At 44.2% G+C, this 19461-nt stretch overlaps 1 protein-coding gene across 1 annotated transcript in view; it reads left to right on the plus strand.

The window, feature by feature from the left end:
- Positions 1-16467, plus strand: part of acbd6 (acyl-CoA binding domain containing 6) — a 32656-nt gene extending 16189 nt beyond the window's left edge. The window contains exons 4-6 of the mRNA XM_034079953.2: positions 1015-1091; positions 8065-8170; positions 16303-16467. Coding sequence (XP_033935844.1) covers positions 1015-1091; positions 8065-8170; positions 16303-16467 — 348 coding nt within the window. The remainder of the gene's footprint in view (positions 1-1014; positions 1092-8064; positions 8171-16302) is intronic.
- Positions 16468-19461: the final 2994 nt, after the last annotated feature.

The following is a 19461-nucleotide window of genomic DNA, read 5'->3' on the forward strand; positions in this document are numbered from 1 at the left end:
TCCGGTATCCGCCATTTCACGCGAGGTGCAAGCAGAATATCATAGTCTATTGCCTTAATCAATATCTAGTGAACTCTAAAATACCAGATGTATGCAATGGCATGATAATATTATTGTGACAAGTTTGGTATCCACCTGGTGTTTCCAGAAGATAGACGGAGATGCAGCCAACATCGACGAAGGCCACTTTCGAGGGTCGTGTTTCCATCTGCATCAGTCTGTAAGGGCGATCCGACACACAGCTCTAGTTCACGCTGGTAACGACCTCGAGCCCACCCCTCAAGTCCAGAGATGTAATCCGAAGACATGCAGCTATTTCTTCGGTCGTTAATTCAGAAAAAAAACCTAGTGCGCTCTGCCTGGCTACGTTAGCTAGCTGTTTACATTAGCACCTCCAGGATATTTGCACCTCCAGGAAAATGGCGTATTTATATATATATGGCGCGCGTTGCATTGTGGGTAGCTCGTGACGTCACTGTGTGAAAGAATTGCCACTTTAATGATACTAATGGACGGTAATCCCGGATGTCGTCATGAAGGATTTTCAGAATAAAAGCTTGGTATTGAGAACTTCCGTTTTTTTTCAGAATAAAATAGCATTTAAACTGACGGTATGTTTAAGCTATCAAAACATTGATTTTAATTTCTAACATAATCCAGCATTTGTAGACAGGTAACAGTAATCTGATTACTTGTAACTGTAAGGGAATACAGGAACCCCAGTGAAGCCTTTTCTATTGTATTGAGCACACAACAAAACGAGGTCAGTACTTTTCTCCGTATGTGGCAACACTAGAGCTAGACTAAAGACGTTTGTAAACCATGAGCAGGGCTGGAGATGGACTTTGTGCTGTTGCTGTTGGATACCAAAATCTAACAGCGTCTGATTAGATAACTTTTTCTTTGTGTGGGCTGCGACTTGCCTTGAAAGTGACCAACGTCTGCTTTTTAAATGTTGTGTACGAGGGGGATATAATATATAGTGCTAATGTGTGACTGTTTTTAATTTGACAGGAAGGACGAGGAGCGAAGAGAAGAACGGGCTTCGGAGGAGCAACAGTCAGCTCTCTATACCAGGAGGAGATGATCAGGTACACACACACGCACACACACACACACACACACACACACACACACACACACACACACACACACACACTGTTGCTGCCTTAAATAGAAACTGTAGACATTCATTGCGCAGGGGAAACATCGCTTTTGTTCACACAGACACAACTTGTGCCTTATTGTTGTCGCCTCCATACACGCAAACACACGCTCTTTGTTTAAAGGGGCCCTCCCATATCAGTATGTAGTGTCTCTACTTTAAAGAGTCCTCTCCTGCTGATGTTCAGGTGTATATCAGTATGTAGAGTCTCTACTTTAAAGAGTCCTCTCCTGGTGATGTTCAGGTGTATATCAGTATGTAGTGTCTCTACTTTAAAGAGTCCTCTCCTGCTGATGTTCAGGTGTATATCAGTATGTAGTGTCTCTACTTTAAAGAGTCCTCTCCTGCTGATGTTCAGGTGTATATCAGTATGTAGTGTCTCTACTTTAAAGAGTCCTCTCCTGCTGATGTTCAGGTGTATATCAGTATGTAGTGTCTCTACTTTAAAGAGTCCTCTCCTGCTGATGTTCAGGTGGATATCAGTATGTAGTGTTCAGGTGTATGTCAGTATGTAGTGTCTCTATTTTAAAGAGTCCTCTCCTGCTGATGTTCAGGTGTATATCAGTATGTAGTGTCTCTACTTTAAAGAGTCCTCTCCTGCTGATGTTCAGGTGTATATCAGTATGTAGTGTCTCTACTTTAAAGAGTCCTCTCCTGCTGATGTTCAGGTGTATATCAGTATGTAGAGTCTCTACTTTAAAGAGTCCTCTCCTGCTGATGTTCAGGTGTATATCAGTATGTAGTGTCTCTACTTTAAAGAGTCCTCTCCTGCTGATGTTCAGGTGTATATCAGTATGTAGTGTCTCTACTTTAAAGAGTCCTCTCCTGCTGATGTTCAGGTGTATATCAGTATGTAGTGTCTCTACTTTAAAGAGTCCTCTCCTGCTGATGTTCAGGTGGATATCAGTATGTAGCGTCTCTACTTTAAAGAGTCCTCTCCTGCTGATGTTCAGGTGTATATCAGTATGTAGTGTCTCTACTTTAAAGAGTCCTCTCCTGCTGATGTTCAGGTGTATATCAGTATGTAGTGTCTCTACTTTAAAGAGTCCTCTCCTGCTGATGTTCAGGTGTATATCAGTATGTAGTGTCTCTACTTTAAAGAGTCCTCTCCTGCTGATGTTCAGGTGTATATCAGTATGTAGTGTCTCTACTTTAAAGAGTCCTCTCCTGCTGATGTTCAGGTGTATATCAGTATGTAGTGTCTCTACTTTAAAGAGTCCTCTCCTGCTGATGTTCAGGTGTATATCAGTATGTAGCGTCTCTACTGTCTCCGTGCTTTAATGTTCAAAAAGCTCTCTCATACAGCCTGTGCTGCAGCACCTCTTTTCACCCTCTGTCTGAAACCAGAGCCCAGTGCAGTGCGAGAAGCTTCCTCCGGAGGGAACAGGGACCCCAAAAACACGAGGGCTTCTTTAACTCTGTGTTCTGGGGTCGTGTCCCCGGAGTCCGAACCCTCTCCATGCAGTGGATCAGACTCGGCTTGGATCACCTGGATCTCACTCTGGCTTTGTTAACCCCCCGTCTCGCCGTATTTGGTTCCAGCCAACAGACCGTAGCTGCAGCCGGAGCCCGGAGACGTCATACACTCCTGATTTATGTTAATGAAATATATCCTCCACTCACTCGGCCTGGCAGACTCACTCAAGCTTAAAAAGCCCATCTTCGTTTCAATGGAGAAAGAGCTCTTTTGGAGATGAAAATGAGATGTGTGAATCCTGCAGGTTCTCCTCCTAAATGGCTGATTAGTATGCGAAGCTCTGAGGGGGGGGGGGGCGGCCAGAGTCTCCCTTTTTTAATTACTTTTTGGGGGGGGGGGGAGTAGGGGGGTGAACGTACAGCAGAGGGAGGCAGGCACAGCAGGTTTCCCAGAACGATGTTTCTCCCCTTGGTGATCTTCCAGCAGCAGCGACTCCCCGAGGGGAAAACCAGCAGAGAGGAAGTCATTAACATCACACACACACACACACACACACACACACACACACACACACACACACACACACACACACACACACACACACACACACACACACACACACACACACACACACACACACACACACACACACACACACACACAGTGAGTATTAACACGAGTGCACACATAAACATACACTTGCCACTATACATCGACACGATTGCATCCGAATCCATGCAGAACCTTCCGGAACTGTCACACTCGCTGCACTGCTGCATTTCAATTTCCTCTCACACACACACTCCATATTAAACAGCTCGGCACCTGTTAACCAGGCCCAGAGTTAATTGCATTGCTCAAAGAGGCTTTGAACGCCACATTTATAATTCTCTCAGCCACCTTGAAGGCGCTCTGATAAACACAGAGGAGGCTTTCAATCAATCAATACATCTGATTTATAGCAACATATCACAGGTTATACATGTGTCTCTGGCTTTGCAGTGTGTACTGTGCAGACACGCTCTGTCCGTAGACCCTCGAGGGAAACACTCCCAAAGGACCCCACAGTTCAAGTTTTAGAAACCTCAAGGAGAGCAACAAAGGATACATGTGTGTGTAGACTAAAACACGTAATAAAAGAACCTCATAGACAATTTAAATGCCAAAGATTCAGTAAAGGTATGTTCTGTCTACCGGGCCGTTCCTCCCCTCACCTATGGTCATGAAGGATGGGTCACGACCCAAAGAACGAGATCGCGGATACAAGCGGCCGAGATGGGTTTTCTCCGCAGGGTGGCTGGTGTCTCCCTTAGAGATAAGGTGAGAGGTTCGGTCATCAGGGAGGGACTCGGAGTTGAGCCGCTCCTCCTTCGCGTCGAAAGGAGCCAGTTGAGGTGGTTCGGGCACCTAGTTAGGATGCCACCTGGGCGCCTCCCTAGGGAGGTGTTCCAGGCACGTCCAGCTGGGAGGAGACCGAGGGGTAGACCTAGGACCAGGTGGAGGGGTTATATCTCTTCTGGCCTGGGAGCGCCTTGGGACCCCCCAGTCAGAGCTGGTTGATGTCGCCAGGGAAAAGAAAGTTTGGGGCTCTCTGCTGGAACTGATACCCCCGCGAGCCGACCACGGATAAGCGGGAGAAGATGGATGGATGGATGTTTGAAAACGATAAATCCAAGAAAGTGTCAAATATCCTGGGTGCCGCCAAAGTGTAATGAAGTGGGCGTCAGGCAGGACCACGACTCCTGATGCAGACTTAAAACTGCCACCCTGCGGGACGAGACACAGATGCTGAGTTATTAAGTTATTAAGATGCATTTATGGGACAGAAGGAGAAAGAGAAGTAAAAGAAGACGGGAAATGATGAAGGTCTCCTGAAAGTCTTTAGCCTATAGCAGCATGACCATAGGCGGAGTTTGATATCTGCCCTTGGGGGGGGCAAACCTTTTGTACTGACGTCAGTACACAGTCATTGCGTGGGGTCACGGATACAGTAGCAATAAAGCCAGCGCTCACCGCACTGAGTACGGCTTTTCCACATACGAACACAACTCGTCCCGCCATGCACGCCTCATGCCCGCCGTACACACACTCATATGGAAGGGGCGGTCCCTCCCCCAACAACAGTGCATTACGTAACTGTAAAACGTATCATAACTGTGCACATCTTATACTTATTTGATAACTACTGTATCCCTTGGTTACTTGAACACAATATTATTAACCAGTGTCCTACCTTATTAAAATATTAATATAAGAAATATTTGTATTGGAACAGTTTTAGACGTAGTAATGCTGTAACATATTTCAGCCACTAGGGGGCCCACCCGCAAAATCCGCCTATGCATAACTAGAGGAAACTCCCAGGGATTTTAGCTTTTGCAGACCGTTTACATGCACTAAAACCTATTAGCACTATATACCACACTACAGGAACCCCCACAAAGCAGGAGAGGGCCTCTTTAAGACTATAGCAGGTTAATTAAGGGCTGGTTCAAGGTAAGCCTGAGCCAGCCCTAAAAATAAGCGTTATGAAAAATAAAGTGTGTGTGTGTGTGTGTGTGTGTGTGTGTGTGTGTGTGTGTGTGTGTGTGTGTGTGTGTGTGTGTGTGTGTGTGTGTGTGTGTGTGTGTGTGTGTGTGTGTGTGTGTGTGTGTGTGTGTGTGTGTGTGTGTGTGTGTGTGTGTGTGTGTGTGTGTGTGTGTGTGTGTGTGTGTGTGTGTGTGTGTGTGTGTGTGTGTGTGTGTGTGTGTGTGTGTGTGTGTGTGTGTGTGTGTGTGTGTGTGATGGATGGTGTGTCCGTGGTGTTGATCAGTGCAGCTCAGGTCAGGTAGATGAGTGTTTTCTCACCACTGTGGCCAGTTTATCCTGATGGATGAAGGACATATCTGCCAGTACACCACACTGGACACACACATGTTGTGAGCGCATTACACACACACACACACACACACACACACACACACACACATATGAGAACCCTTGGTACCCCTAGCTTGTGGTGATGACAGAGTAGCCTGTGACCTTCCCAGCATGCATTGCGGTGCTGTTGATGTCATGTCGTTTACAGGACTCACATAGATCATTCGTTTGTTTATCGCCCGTGTGTTTCTCTTGGACCAAAAGGGGTGTGTGTGTGTGTGTGTGTGTGTGTGTGTGTGTGTGTGTGTGTGTGTGTGTGTGTGTGTGTGTGTGTGTGTGTGTGTGTGTGTGTGTGTGTGTGTGTGTGTGTGTGTGTGTGTGTGTGTGTGTGTGTGTGTGCACATGTGAGCTTATTCTGTGCATATTATTACTGTACAAGATGTGTGCATGTCTGTATCTAGCCACTACGCATAGGAGAAAAGAGTAGATGTGTGTGAGGATGTGTCGGCCAATGACTGATGAGCTGGCCTATTGATTAGTTGCCGCGGAGACGGATGGCGGCCACACATCAGGGACACTCGGGGTCACCGTGGCGATCAGACGAGGAAGTGGGTGTGGCTCGGGACTCATGAATAAACATGGCGGCGGCGCTGGTAATCAGGAGTATGTAAATGAATGTGCTCATACATAAAAAGAGTAATGAGTTATTCATAATTCATCTCGGGGGGGGGGGGGGGGGTAGAGCGTGGAGATGGAAAGCTGAAGAAAGGGAAGCACGGAGGTTCATTACAGAACAAACGGGAGACTCAACTTTGTTTGTGAATCCTCAGAGTGAACAGGAAAGTGTCCACATGGTGGGTGTCATCAAATAAACACTCCCTCTCTGGATATCAGCGTGTGAAGGACACTGTGAAGGAACTAGTCTCTGTATGTGATGACTCCTTCCCTCTGGAGAGGACACATGGATCCTGAGGCTGAAGCTCAAGCCGGGGACCAGGGAGATTGATCTAAAAGGGGAGAAGGCCGATACAAGTCACAGCCTTCAATCGTGTCGTCTGACCAACAAGTTCCACCTTGACGTCACTGGCGTTCTTCTGAAATATTTGTCACTCGAGGCGCTCGGAAGAAAAGACGCTGGGCGAAGCTGCCGTCACCCCAGAAAACTAGGAGTGTGTATGGGTCGGTTTGGAATTGGGCCTATGACCGTGTTAAGGTCACATGCACATCACACAGCGAAGCATCATCATGAGTGTTAAAGTTGGAGACAGGAAGTGGGGGTTTGGCCTTGGGGCCGTGTGTGTGTGTGTGTGTGTGTGTGTGTGTGTGTGTGTGTGTGTGTGTGTGTGTGTGTGTGTGTGTGTGTGTGTGTGTGTGTGTGTGTGTGTGTGTGTGTGTGTGTGTGTGTGTGTGTGTGTGTGTGTGTGTGTGTGTGTGTGTGTGTGTGTGTGTGTGTGTGTGTGTGTGTGTGTGTGTGTGTGTGTGTGTGTGTGTGTGTGTGTGTGTGTGTGTGTGTGTGTGTGGCTGGTACGCAGGTTCCTGTCAGACAATAGAGCTCCAAATTCAATTAATGTGAATGGCCGGCGTCGGGTGAGAGGGAGGGGAAGGCGTAAAGCTCTGAATGAGATTTCACCCCTTCACCCAACACCGTCCTGTCCCCAGTGCCAGGAGGTGATTAGAGACACGGATATAATCAGAAGTGTGTGTGTGTGTGTGTGTGTGTGTGTGTGTGTGTGTGTGTGTGTGTGTGTGTGTTCCCCAGAGATGTGGCTCGTGTGTGAGACAGACGGTGTGTGTGTGTGTGTGTGTGTGTGTGTGTGTGTGTGTGTGTGTGTGTGTTCCCCAGAGATGTGGCGCGTGCTGCTCGTGTGTGAGACAGACGGTGTGTGTGTGTGTGTGTGTGTGTGTGTGTGTGTTGTGTTCCCCAGAGATGTGGCGAGTGCTGCTCGTGTGTGAGACAGACGGTGTGTGTGTGTGTGTGTGTGTGTGTGTGTGTGTGTGTGTGTGTGTGTGTGTGTGTGTGTGTGTGTGTGTGTGTGTGTGTGTGTGTGTGTGTGTGTGTGTGTGTGTGTGTGTGTGTGGTGTGTGTGTGTGTGTGTGTGTGTGTGTGTGTGTGTGTGTGTGTGTGTGTGTGTGTGTGTGTGTGTGTGTGTGTGTGTGTGTGTGTGTGTGGATGACGACGTTATGATCTAGTATGCTTGTGCTCTCGAGGGTCCTCACACACTTCACACATGAAACTCCTGATCTGACGCAAAAGGCAGTTAAAGGGGCGTTCTATCCAAATGATCTACCACACACACCTTTATTCTGCTTTGGGACTTGTTCTCGAGTGGAAATTAGTTTCAGAGTAAACTTTTCACAGAGATGTTTTTGTATAGATTTGGCTTTGAAGGATGTGAACAATGTTGTGTCTTCAGAGTCTGGATAACATAAGAAACAGACTAGAGACAGGAGCTGCTCTGACTGACCAGACGTTTCTTAATGTCTTGGGTAGTCACAGATCTTTATCGAGTCCTTTCTCAGAAGTTAAGCGTTGGTAAGATACCGCTTTCTGCAGCCGGTGTTTTTACCAAGGTCTCGAACTTTCCTGGGAATTAATGTCTCTGTTTCTGCGTCTCTCTTTCAGGGAAGAGGATAAAAACATCTTCGACTACTGCAGAGAAAACAACATCGACCACATCAGCGAGGCCATCGTCTCGCAGAAAGTGGAAGTCAACACTAAAGACGAAGAGGTAACAACAACCAGAAATGTGTCAACAGCTTCCTGTTTGAGGGTTTAATAGCTTCCTGTTTGAGGGTTTAATAGCTTCCTGTTTGATAGCTTCCTGTTGGAGGGTTTGATAACTTCCTATTGGAGGGTTTGATAACTTCTTATTGGAGGGTTTGATAACTTCCTGTTGGAGGGTTTGATAGCTTCCTGTTTGATAGCTTCCTATTGGAGGGTTTGATAACTTCCTATTGGAGGGTTTGATAACTTCCTGTTGGAGGGTTTGATAGCTTCCTGTTTGATAGCTTCCTATTGGAGGGTTTGATAACTTCCTGTTGGAGGGTTTGATAGCTTCCTATTGGAGGGTTTGATAACTTCCTGTTGGAGGGTTTGATAACTTCCTATTGGAGGGTTTGATAACTTCCTGTTTGATAGCTTCCTATTGGAGGGTTGATAACTTCCTGTTGGAGGGTTTGATAACTTCCTGTTGGAGGGTTTGATAACTTCCTATTGGAGGGTTTGATAACTTCCTGTTGGAGGGTTTGATAGCTTCCTATTGGAGGGTTTGATAACTTCCTATTGGAGGGTTTGATAACTTCCTATTGGAGGGTTTGATAACTTCCTGTTGGAGGGTTTGATAACTTCCTATTGGAGGGTTTGATAACTTCCTGTTTGATAGCTTCCTATTGGAGGGTTGATAACTTCCTGTTGGAGGGTTTGATAACTTCCTGTTGGAGGGTTTGATAACTTCCTGTTGGAGGGTTTGATAACTTCCTGTTGGAGGGTTTGATAACTTCCTGTTGGAGGGTTTGATAACTTCCTATTGGAGGGTTTGATAGCTTCCGGTTGATAGCTTCCTATTGGAGGGTTTGATAGCTTCCTGTTTGAGGGTTTGATAACTTCCTATTGGAGGGTTTAATAGCTTCCTATTGGAGGGTTTAATAGCTTCCTATTGGAGGGTTTGATAACTTCCTATTGGAGGGTTTGATAACTTCCTATTGGAGGGTTTGATAACTTCCTGTTGGAGGGTTTGATAGCTTCCTGTTGGAGGGTTTAATAACTTCCTGTTGGAGGGTTTGATAACTTCCTGTTGGAGGGTTTAATAGCTTCCTATTGGAGGGTTTGATAACTTCCTATTGGAGGGTTTGATAACTTCCTGTTGGAGGGTTTGATAACTTCCTATTGGAGGGTTTAATAACTTCCTATTGGAGGGTTTGATAACTTCCTATTGGAGGGTTTGATAACTTCCTATTGGAGGGTTTAATAGCTTCCTATTGGAGGGTTTGATAACTTCCTATTGGAGGGTTTGATAACTTCCTATTGGAGGGTTTGATAAGCTTCCTATTGGAGGGGTTTGATAACTTCCTATTGGAGGGGTTGAATAGCTTCCTATTGGAGGGTTTGATAACTTCCTGTTGGAGGGTTTGATAACTTCCTATTGGAGGGTTTGATAACTTCCTATTGGAGGGTTGATAACTTCCTGTTGGAGGGTTTGATAACTTCCTATTGGAGGGTTGATAGCTCCTATTGGAGGGTTTGATAACTTCCTGTTGGAGGGTTTAATAACTTCCTATTGGAGGGTTTGATAACTTCCTATTGGAGGGTTTGATAACTTCCTATTGGAGGGTTTAATAACTTCCTATTGGAGGGTTTGATAGCTTCCTATTGGAGGGTTTGATAACTTCCTATTGGAGGGTTTAATAACTTCCTATTGGAGGGTTTGATAACTTCCTATTGGAGGGTTTGATAATTACCTGTTGGAGGGTTTGATAGCTTCCTATTGGAGGGTTTGATAGCTTCCTATTGGAGGGTTTGATAACTTCCTGTTGGAGGGTTTGATAATTACCTATTGGAGGGTTTGATAGCTTCCTATTGGAGGGTTTGATAACTTCCTATTGGAGGGTTGAACAACTTCCTGTTGGAGGGTTTTATAACTTCCTATTGGAGGGTTGAACAACTTCCTGTTTGATAGCTTCCTATTGGAGGGTTTGATAGCTTCCTATTGGAGGGTTTGATAACCTCCTATTGGAGGGTTGAACAACTTCCTGTTGGAGGGTTTGATAACCTCCTATTGGAGGGTTGAACAACTTCCTGTTGGAGGGTTTTATAACTTCCTATTGGAGGGTTTAATAACTACCTATTGGAGGGTTTGATAACCTCCTATTGGAGGGTTGAACAACTTCCTGTTGGAGTGTATAATAGCTTCCTATTGGAGGGTATAATAACTTCCAATTGGAGGGTTTACCTACTGCCTTTTGGAGGGTTTAATAGATTCCTGTTTATTAGCTTCCTATTGGAGGGTTTGATAACTTCCTGTTTGATAGCTTCCTATTGGAGGGTTTATTAGCTTCCTATTGGAGGGTTTGATAACTTCCTATTGGAGGGCTTAATAACTTCCTGTTGGAGGGTTTGATAACTTCCTATTGGAGGGTTTGATAACTTCCTATTGGAGGGTTTGATACCTCCCTATCGGATGGTTTGATAACTTCCTATTGGAGGGTGTAATAACTTCCTGTTGGAGGGTTTGATACCTCCCTATTGGAGGGTTTGATACCTCCCTATCGGATGGTTTGATAACTTCCTGTTGGAGGGCTTAATAACTTCCTATTGGAGGGTTTGATAACTTCCTATTGGAGGGTGTAATAACTTCCTGTTGGAGGGTTTGATACCTCCCTATTGGAGGGTTTGATATCTCCCTATTGGAGGGTTTGATACCTCCCTATTGGAGGGCTTAATAACTTCCTATTGGAGGGTGTAATAACTTCCTATTGGAGGGTTTGATACCTCCCTATTGGAGGGTTTGATACCTCGCTATTGGATGGTTTAATAACTTCCTATTGGAGGGTTTAATAACTTCCTATTGGAGGGTTTGATAGCTCCCTGTTGGAGGGTTTGATAACTTCCTATTGGAGGGTTTGATAACTTCCTATTGGAGGGTTTGATACCTCCCTATCGGATGGTTTGATAACTTCCTATTGGAGGGTTTGATAACTTCCTATTGGAGGGTTTGATACCTCCCTATCGGATGGTTTGATAACTTCCTATTGGAGGGCTTAATAACTTCCTATTGGAGTGTTTGATAACCTCCTATTGGAGGGTTTGATACCTCCCTATCGGATGGTTTGATAACTTCCTATTGGAGGGTTTGATAACTTCCTATTGGAGGGTTTGATACCTCCCTATTGGAGGGTGTAATAACTTCCTATTGGAGGGTTTGATACCTCCCTATTGGAGGGTTTGATACCTCCCTATTGGAGGGTTTGATCCCTCCCTATTGGATGGTTTGATAGCTTCCTATTGGAGGGTTTGATAGCTTCCTATTGGAGGGTTTGATAACTTCCTATTGGAGGGTTTGATACCTCCCTATTGGAGGGTTTGATACCTCCCTATTGGAGGGTGTAATAACTTCCTATTGGAGGGTTTGATACCTCCCTGTTGGAGGGTTTGATACCTCCCTATTGGAGGGTTTGATACCTCCCTATTGGATGGTTTAATAGCTTCCTATTGGAGGGTTTGATACCTCCCTATTGGAGGGTTTGATACCTCCCTATTGGAGGGTTTGATACCTCCCTGTTGGAGGGTTTGATACCTCCCTATTGGAGGGTTTAATACCCACCAGCACCAGCCTCAGTGTTACTGTTATGGCTCTGACCCCGTGCAGAGGGCAGTTTGAAATGATCCGTGCAGGATGATGGAAACGCACAGAGGTCACTGGGGGACAGTTCATGCAATGGTTACATAATGGTTTGACGTGAAACCAGCAGCACATGGGAGCCTCTGCTCGGGCGCAGGGGAGTAAATTGTGTGAACAGCTATAACCCTCGTGAGGTGTTTTCTGGACTGACCCCTGAATCCATTCGTCTGCTCCCGATTCATTATCGGCCAAACGGTCCTCCCTCTGATCAGCGAGCAGCCAGAGGCCAGATGGCGGAGCGTCTCTGCGGAGAGAGCTTTGTCTCCGAGGCCATTGTTGTTGTTGCTCCTGCAGCGAGGCGCGCCCAGCAGCAGAGGGCAGTGGTGAAGTTTGACTTTAACAAGAAGAGAGAGAGGAGCTCACTGCGTGGGTGTGAGGCCACGTTTAAACCAATCACTCAATGTATTTATAGAGCATGCTTCAAACACAAAAGCTCACAAAAACGAACCCCTTTCTAGAGCAGCACAATAAGTAGTTTTTTAGTTTAGTCAATTTATTGAACATGTCAGAAACAAATATAACAATAATATATATATATTCTCTTTTTTCACTCAGATTAATAATTATAACAAAGTACCAACAAAAAAAAGAATAACGAAAAAGAATAAGAAAATAATAATAATAATGTTCAGATAGTCTCTGTTCATGTTCAACAGGGGCAAGAAGAAGCTTAAAACAACTTTTCTGGTCCTCCCCCCTCTCACATATATGTTTCTTATAAAACATTAGGTCATCGTCATCATGTTTGTCTTGTTAATCTTTTTTTTAATTTATTTTTTACAAAACAATCAGAAAGAAATTACTTTTTACAAGAAATAACAACAAATGGGATTTCACAGGTCCTGTTCGTAACCATTAATGATTTGACTCCTACATAATACTTTCATTTTCGATAGACTTGTACGATATTTCAGTGCATCGTTACAGTTATTCCTCAGACTAACACCTTTTGATGAGATGCAGTAGAAATGGTATCGTACTGTTGATATAGACCAGGGGTGTCAAACTCAATTTCATTGTGGGCCACATTTGCATAAAGGTTGCACTCAAAGGGCCGGTTATAACTATATAAATATAATATATATATAAAATAGTGTATTATATTACATTATTGCCTCTGAATTGGATTATTATCGGATAGGATAATAACTTAGTAATTAACTACGTCTGAAAGCAGAAGTCCAGGGCAAATCATTGCAAGTCTCTTCAGTGAGAATGTCACAAAACGAGATGCATTGTGGGACATGTAGTTTATGGGCAACCTGCTTCTATAAAGTGGCATGTAACCGTATAATAAACATATTATATTCTTTGCAAGCTCTTGCGGGGCCACATAAAATGAAGTCGCGGGCCGGATTTGGCCCCCGGGCCTTGAGTTTGAGACCCCTGATATAGACTAATGCAAGCACAGTATTTGTTAAACGCTAAATATGTGGTCAAACAGGATGTTGTGGGGCTGCGAAGATATCTTGGTTTACAAATTGGTGTTCTATCAAAATCGTTATATGAGAATAGAAATCGTCTTCATTGATGGAAATCCTAATATATTTATTTTCCTGGTTTTTTAGAGGCTGCTTTACGGTAAAGTGCGATGTAACTTTATGACCTTAAAGGCGGGGTAGGTAATTCACTTCAGAAACACTTGTTGTTATATTCCATGGAATGCTCTTCACATCCCGATAGCAATGAATATATTAAATGCTTTGACAATAAATACATAAAAACACGTCATCTGTGGAAGCCGTGGCGCTGTAAAAAGCACGACCAATCATCTGAGCCGGCTAAAGTAACTGGATGGCCTACCTGCCTGTCAGCCTTCCATCGGGGCACAGACTCATCTCGTGCCCTCATTGGTCATTTTTTTCGGCTGCTTACTTTCAAATTCTAGCGCACTCGAGCTGGTTTCTCCATTCTTACCTACCCTACCTTTTAAGAGACGTGTAACTTTTTAATTATTGTACATAGTCAATTCATCCACATGACTCATAGCTATCTATCAAAACCGTACAATATTGAGGTATCTGTTAAAGAATATCCTGATATAAGATGTTCTTAATATCGCCCGGCCTTTTAATCCAGGAAACCATAAAAGGAGTTAAATTGTTTCATTAACATGTCTTAGAAGAACACGATCATAACAGGAAATGTCCCTCAGAAAAATATCACAGCATGCTTTCCTTAAATGCAATTCCTGTACATGTGTGACGAGTTTTATAAAAAAAGGACAACGTTTCTTATTCAAGTCATAAAATTGTTAAGAGGGTCTGACAAGATTTTATTATGTGGATATAAATGAAATATTTGTTCTGCTTGCCAAAAGAGAGGACACAGATGTTGACCTCAAATAAAACCTGTTAACATTTCTAAATTTGGTTCAATGTCAGTCATAGTTTTACGTTGCTATCGTTCACTCTGGAAGACAGTCGTCGTCTGGATCTTAAGTTAACAAAGAAACACACTGAGATACTGTATGGCTACGAGCTAAATGCTATCACGTGCCTCTCACTGCTGTAGTTCCTTTATAGCCCAACGTTAGCCGCCTTTAGCTTAGCGGTGGTGAGGTGAAGTCATGTGACCGTGCTGTAGTTCCTTTATAGCCCAACATTAGCCTCCTTTAGCTTAGCGGTGGTGACGTGAAGTCATGTGACCGTGCTGTAGTTCCTTTATAGCCCAACATTAGCCTCCTTTAGCTTAGCGGTGGTGACGTGAAGTCATGTGACCGTGCTGTAGTTCCTTTATAGCCCAACATTAGCCACCTTTAGCTTAGCAGTGGTGACGTGAAGTCATGTGACCGTGCTGTAGTTCCTTTATAGCCCAACATTAGCCTCCTTTAGCTTAGCGGTGGTGACGTGAAGTCATGTGACCGTGCTGTAGTTCCTTTATAGCCCAACATTAGCCACCTTTAGCTTAGCAGTGGTGACGTGAAGTCATGTGACCGTGCTGTAGTTCCTTTATAGCCCAACATTAGCCTCCTTTAGCTTAGCGGTGGTGACGTGAAGTCATGTGACCGTGCTGTAGTTCCTTTATAGCCCAACATTAGCCTCCTTTAGCTTAGCGGTGGTGACGTGAAGTCATGTGACCGTGCTGTAGTTCCTTTATAGCCCAACATTAGCCACCTTTAGCTTAGCGGTGGTGAGGTGAAGTCATGTGACCGTGCTGTAGTTCCTTTATAGCCCAACATTAGCCTCCTTTAGCTTAGCGGTGGTGACGTGAAGTCATGTGACCGTGCTGTAGTTCCTTTATAGCCCAACATTAGCCACCTTTAGCTTAGCGGTGGTGAGGTGAAGTCATGTGACCGTGCTGTAGTTCCTTTACAGCCCAACATTAGCTTTCTCTTCAGAAATCACAGAGTAGTGTTAATATGTGGAGATTATTCTGCTAAACAAAATGTGTAAGAATCCTAATGGGAATGTATTCCTTTAGCTAACAACTGCTAAACCTTCCATACAGCAAGACGTCTGTCCTCTTCAGTCGAGGAGAATAAAGATGTTTTCTTATCTACCCTCTTAAATAAAGAGTGCTTCACATTAACTTCCTTCCTAACTGACCTTTCTTAATGTCAGTGTTTCTGTTAATGTTCTCCGCTCTGAGCGCTGCTCTCATTCTGTTTGACACTTCTAATGTTTTATTAATCACTGCAACTCCCCTAAAACACACACTTTATTTGTCTGTGTGCAGCATCCTTTTGGAGGGAGTAAACTCTGCTTTCAGTGCAAACACCTGGAAGAGGAGAGCAGGAGAGAGGGGGAGAGGGGGAGAGGGGAGAGGGAGAGAGGGGGAGAGGGGGAGGAACTTATTGGTATTCTGGCCCGGCTCGTACGTCTCCATTTTAACATGCAGCCGCGGTGATCAATATGATTTAAGCAACAGAATTGAACTTGGAGAGTTTGCTTTACCTAATTGGCCTCACTGAAAAATGAGCTTGCGTGGTTTTATTAGAACAAGGATCTTGGACCTACGGAGAGGAGTGTGTGTGTGTAGTGTGTGTGTAGTATGTGTGTGTGTGAGATAGTCGGGGGGTTTCTGGTCCTGTCCTGTGCACAATGTCTCATCAATCACAAGCTGCCGGTTACTTTGTCTTTAACCCACTGAAGTTTGTGTTTCTGCTCATCTTTGCACACATATGTAAAGACACACACACACACACACACACACACACACACACACACACACACACACACACACACACACACACACACCACAGCTCTGATTATGTGGTGGATTTGAGGCCAGATGGTTGACAGACAGCGACTTCCCAACGTTTTTTTAACTTTTTAACTTGTTCTTGTGAGAACTGGGCATCAGTTCAGTGTCAGAGCATTTAATAAAATATAAGTATATGTTTTAAAACACCTCGGGTTTCTACAGGTTACAAACAAGTCTGTACATTAACAATTCACACTTTCTCTGGAAATAAAGTGGCAAATGAGACATGTAATGTGTGTGTGTGTGTGTGTTTGCAGGGCCGGGCGCTCCTGCACTGGGCCTGCGATCGAGGACACAAGGATCTGGTTTCTGTTTTGCTGCAGCACGAAGCGGACATCAACAGTCAGGTGAGCAGCGTCTTCACGTCTGAGCGGAAGCCGAGCCCTTCTGATCAGAACTACACAGAGAACAGAAGCTCCTGATATCTGGGTTTCCATAAGTGGCCGCTTTGAGTGCCCTAAAACGTACAAATCCAACATTCATCAGATCAGCGCATCGGGGGTACCGATACGGACGCTTTCTGGTTCAAACTGCCAGTGTTGATCCTGATCCGGCCAGAAATGGATTCAACATCTTCAATAATCTCCAAATGTTCCAAATCTTATACGGAGACGTGCCAAGTAATGCAATGTATGCTAATTGTGCAAATAGCCCAACATATGCAGGTTGGCATCCGGATGCTTCTATGGGCTGGGGACCCGTGCCAAACATGCATATCATAACACGTTGGGGTTCTCAACATGACTATGAGCTGGTTAACGGACTATATTGTTTGTATTCAGTTTGAGGAGTCAGTAGGAGGATAGACGGAGAATCTCTGGAGCTTTCCTCACCACACACACACACACACACACACACACACGTCCACGCGAAGCAGATCTCCAGCCTCCCTCTTCCTCCCTCCACCCCCTGCAGAAGGTCACCTTTAATTCACTTTGTGCCACAGACAAATCCCCGGGGCTTTAGCAGACAGAGTTAGCCGGTAGCTAGCCCCGTGTTTAGCCTCCCGGAGGTTTAGCCGCGTCCAGGAGGCTTTAGCTTTGCCGGTAATCTGGCTCAGCAGCACATCGGAGAAATCACTCCTCTTCCCGGCGCTGCACGACACAATGCAGCGCACCGGGCCTTTCGCCGCGAGGCCAGATCAATTGGAAGCAATCAGGCAAATTGTTCCACGTTGCACAACCCACATACTCGGGACATTTCACAAATGACTTTCTCTTTTTGTTTCTCGGATCGAGGGGGGGGGGGGGGGGGGTCTGTGCAGAATGGTTCATAAAAGACTTAACAGTGGGATAACTGGGAACACTCCACTAATGATGTATCAAGATAACGACAGCAGCGCGGCGAGTGATGGACAGATGGAGGCTTGTCGGTGCTTTTGTGAGATGTGTTTACCGTCATGTGAGGAATATAAACTCGTGTTTCAGCAGGTGGGATATTACGTGGACTTTTGACAGCTTTTCGTCACACAGAGTGAAATAACCCAATGTTCCTTGTTACTAAATCCCCTGTAATAGACCGATGTGAAAGAGAGGTACCGACAGTATTAAAAACAGAACAGATGAAACAAAGAACGGGAAAACGATGAAGCAGATTCAGGCTGTAGGCGTACAGTTTACAGAGAAGAGATAACCGTTTTACTTGCGGACAATATCGCTTTTATTGAGACCTCTTTACGGATATACGAAGGTACGAAAAGTCAGATTTCAGCGGATGAATCTCAGATATTAAATATGCTGGAGGGGGCATTTCTCAGCCAATCAGAGCGCAGACATCCTGTATTCAGATCCGTCTCTCAGGTGTGAGAGGAAGTCAAACATATCAAAAGTCTTTATATTTGACAATCGATACACAGCCAAAGTTTAAAAAGTGTCATCATAATAAAGAAAAGAAAATAAGTTTGTTATTAAACCAATTTTTTGTACCGATAATTTCTTGTTGATAATTTTACAATTATGTATTATTTAATTATAATCTTCATAAGTAATTACTGCTTTTTTTAATCTATTATTTGAACGTTCATGGCAGGGGCTCAAACTCAATTTCATCTCGGCCCACATCAGCATTATGGTTGCACTCAAAGGGCCTGTTTTATATATAAGACTATATAAATATACATATATATATATTTCATATATATAAAATAATGTATTATATTACATTATTGCCTCAGCATTGGAATTGTCCGTTACGTTACGTCACTATACCCAAGAAGTAAACAATGGAAGAAGAGAAATGTCCAGCGAGGCGTTCTGGGGCAGCAGACAGGTCTTCTCTGAGTCAGAGCTCTACTCGCTACAGGCTGCACTTTGAGGGTGTGAGACTCTGCAGACCGTTCACATGCAGAACAACCTTCATAACACGAGGGGACGGTGATAACCGGAACAGCAGGACATGGGACCTTTAAAAAGAAAAGCCACATTCTGGAGAAAAAGTCAATCAGAAAAAATAAGTGACATTTTGAAAAAAAAGTCCAATTTGAGATGCATTGTGGGACATGTAGTTTATGGGCAACGCGCTTCTGTAAAGCGGCATGTAACCGTATAATAAACATATTATAATCTTAGCAAGCTCTTGTGGGGCCGCATGCAATGAAGTCACGGGCCGGATTTGGCCCCCGGGCCTTGAGTTTGACACCCCTGGTTTAAGGCATTGAGATTCCTAACTTCTGTTCCTAGAGAGACCAGCGTCCACACAAGAAAATATATATATATATATAAATAATCTATATCTGTTAAATTACTTAATTTGTAAAATATAAATTGTATAAAAAAGTTTCCCTCTGAATTGTTGTTGAGTAGAAGTTTAGTGTAGAATAAAAAACAAATAATCTAGTAGTAAAAAAAGTAGAAATACTTCAACATTTTACTTAAATACATATACTTATATGTATTTTTGTATATATTTGATTGTTTATAGTACACAACCTTTGGGACGGCAGCATGATTGTATTTCCCGTGTGTGTGTGTGTGTGTGTGTGTGTGTGTGTGTGTGTGTGTGTGTGTGTGTGTGTGTGTGTGTGTGTGTGTGTGTGTGTGTGTGTGTGTGTGTGTGTGTGTGTGTGTGTGTGTGTGTGTGTGTGTGTGTGTGTGTGTGTGTGTGTGTGTGTGTGTGTGTGTGTGTGTGTGTGTGTGTGTGTGTGTGTGTGTGTGTGTGTGTGTGGACATTGAGAGCGAAGCCGTAATCTCTCCTGACCTCTACCAACCAGTAAATAAAGATCAAACGTGATTTATGCTTAATTTGTTGATTGAAAACGGGGGGGGGGCTTTTGAAAGTTAAAACAAAAAGTATTATTATTATTTTTTTCTCGGCAAACGAGGAAAATCGTTTGAAATTAATCAACTGATTGTTCTTAGTGAATTGTTCTCAAACCCCTGGTAACCTGCATTAAAGGGCCGTTTGATAGTTAATCCGGG

Source organism: Pseudochaenichthys georgianus, unplaced genomic scaffold (assembly GCF_902827115.2).
Source record: "Pseudochaenichthys georgianus unplaced genomic scaffold, fPseGeo1.2 scaffold_785_arrow_ctg1, whole genome shotgun sequence".
Taxonomy (NCBI): Eukaryota; Metazoa; Chordata; class Actinopteri; order Perciformes; family Channichthyidae; genus Pseudochaenichthys; species Pseudochaenichthys georgianus.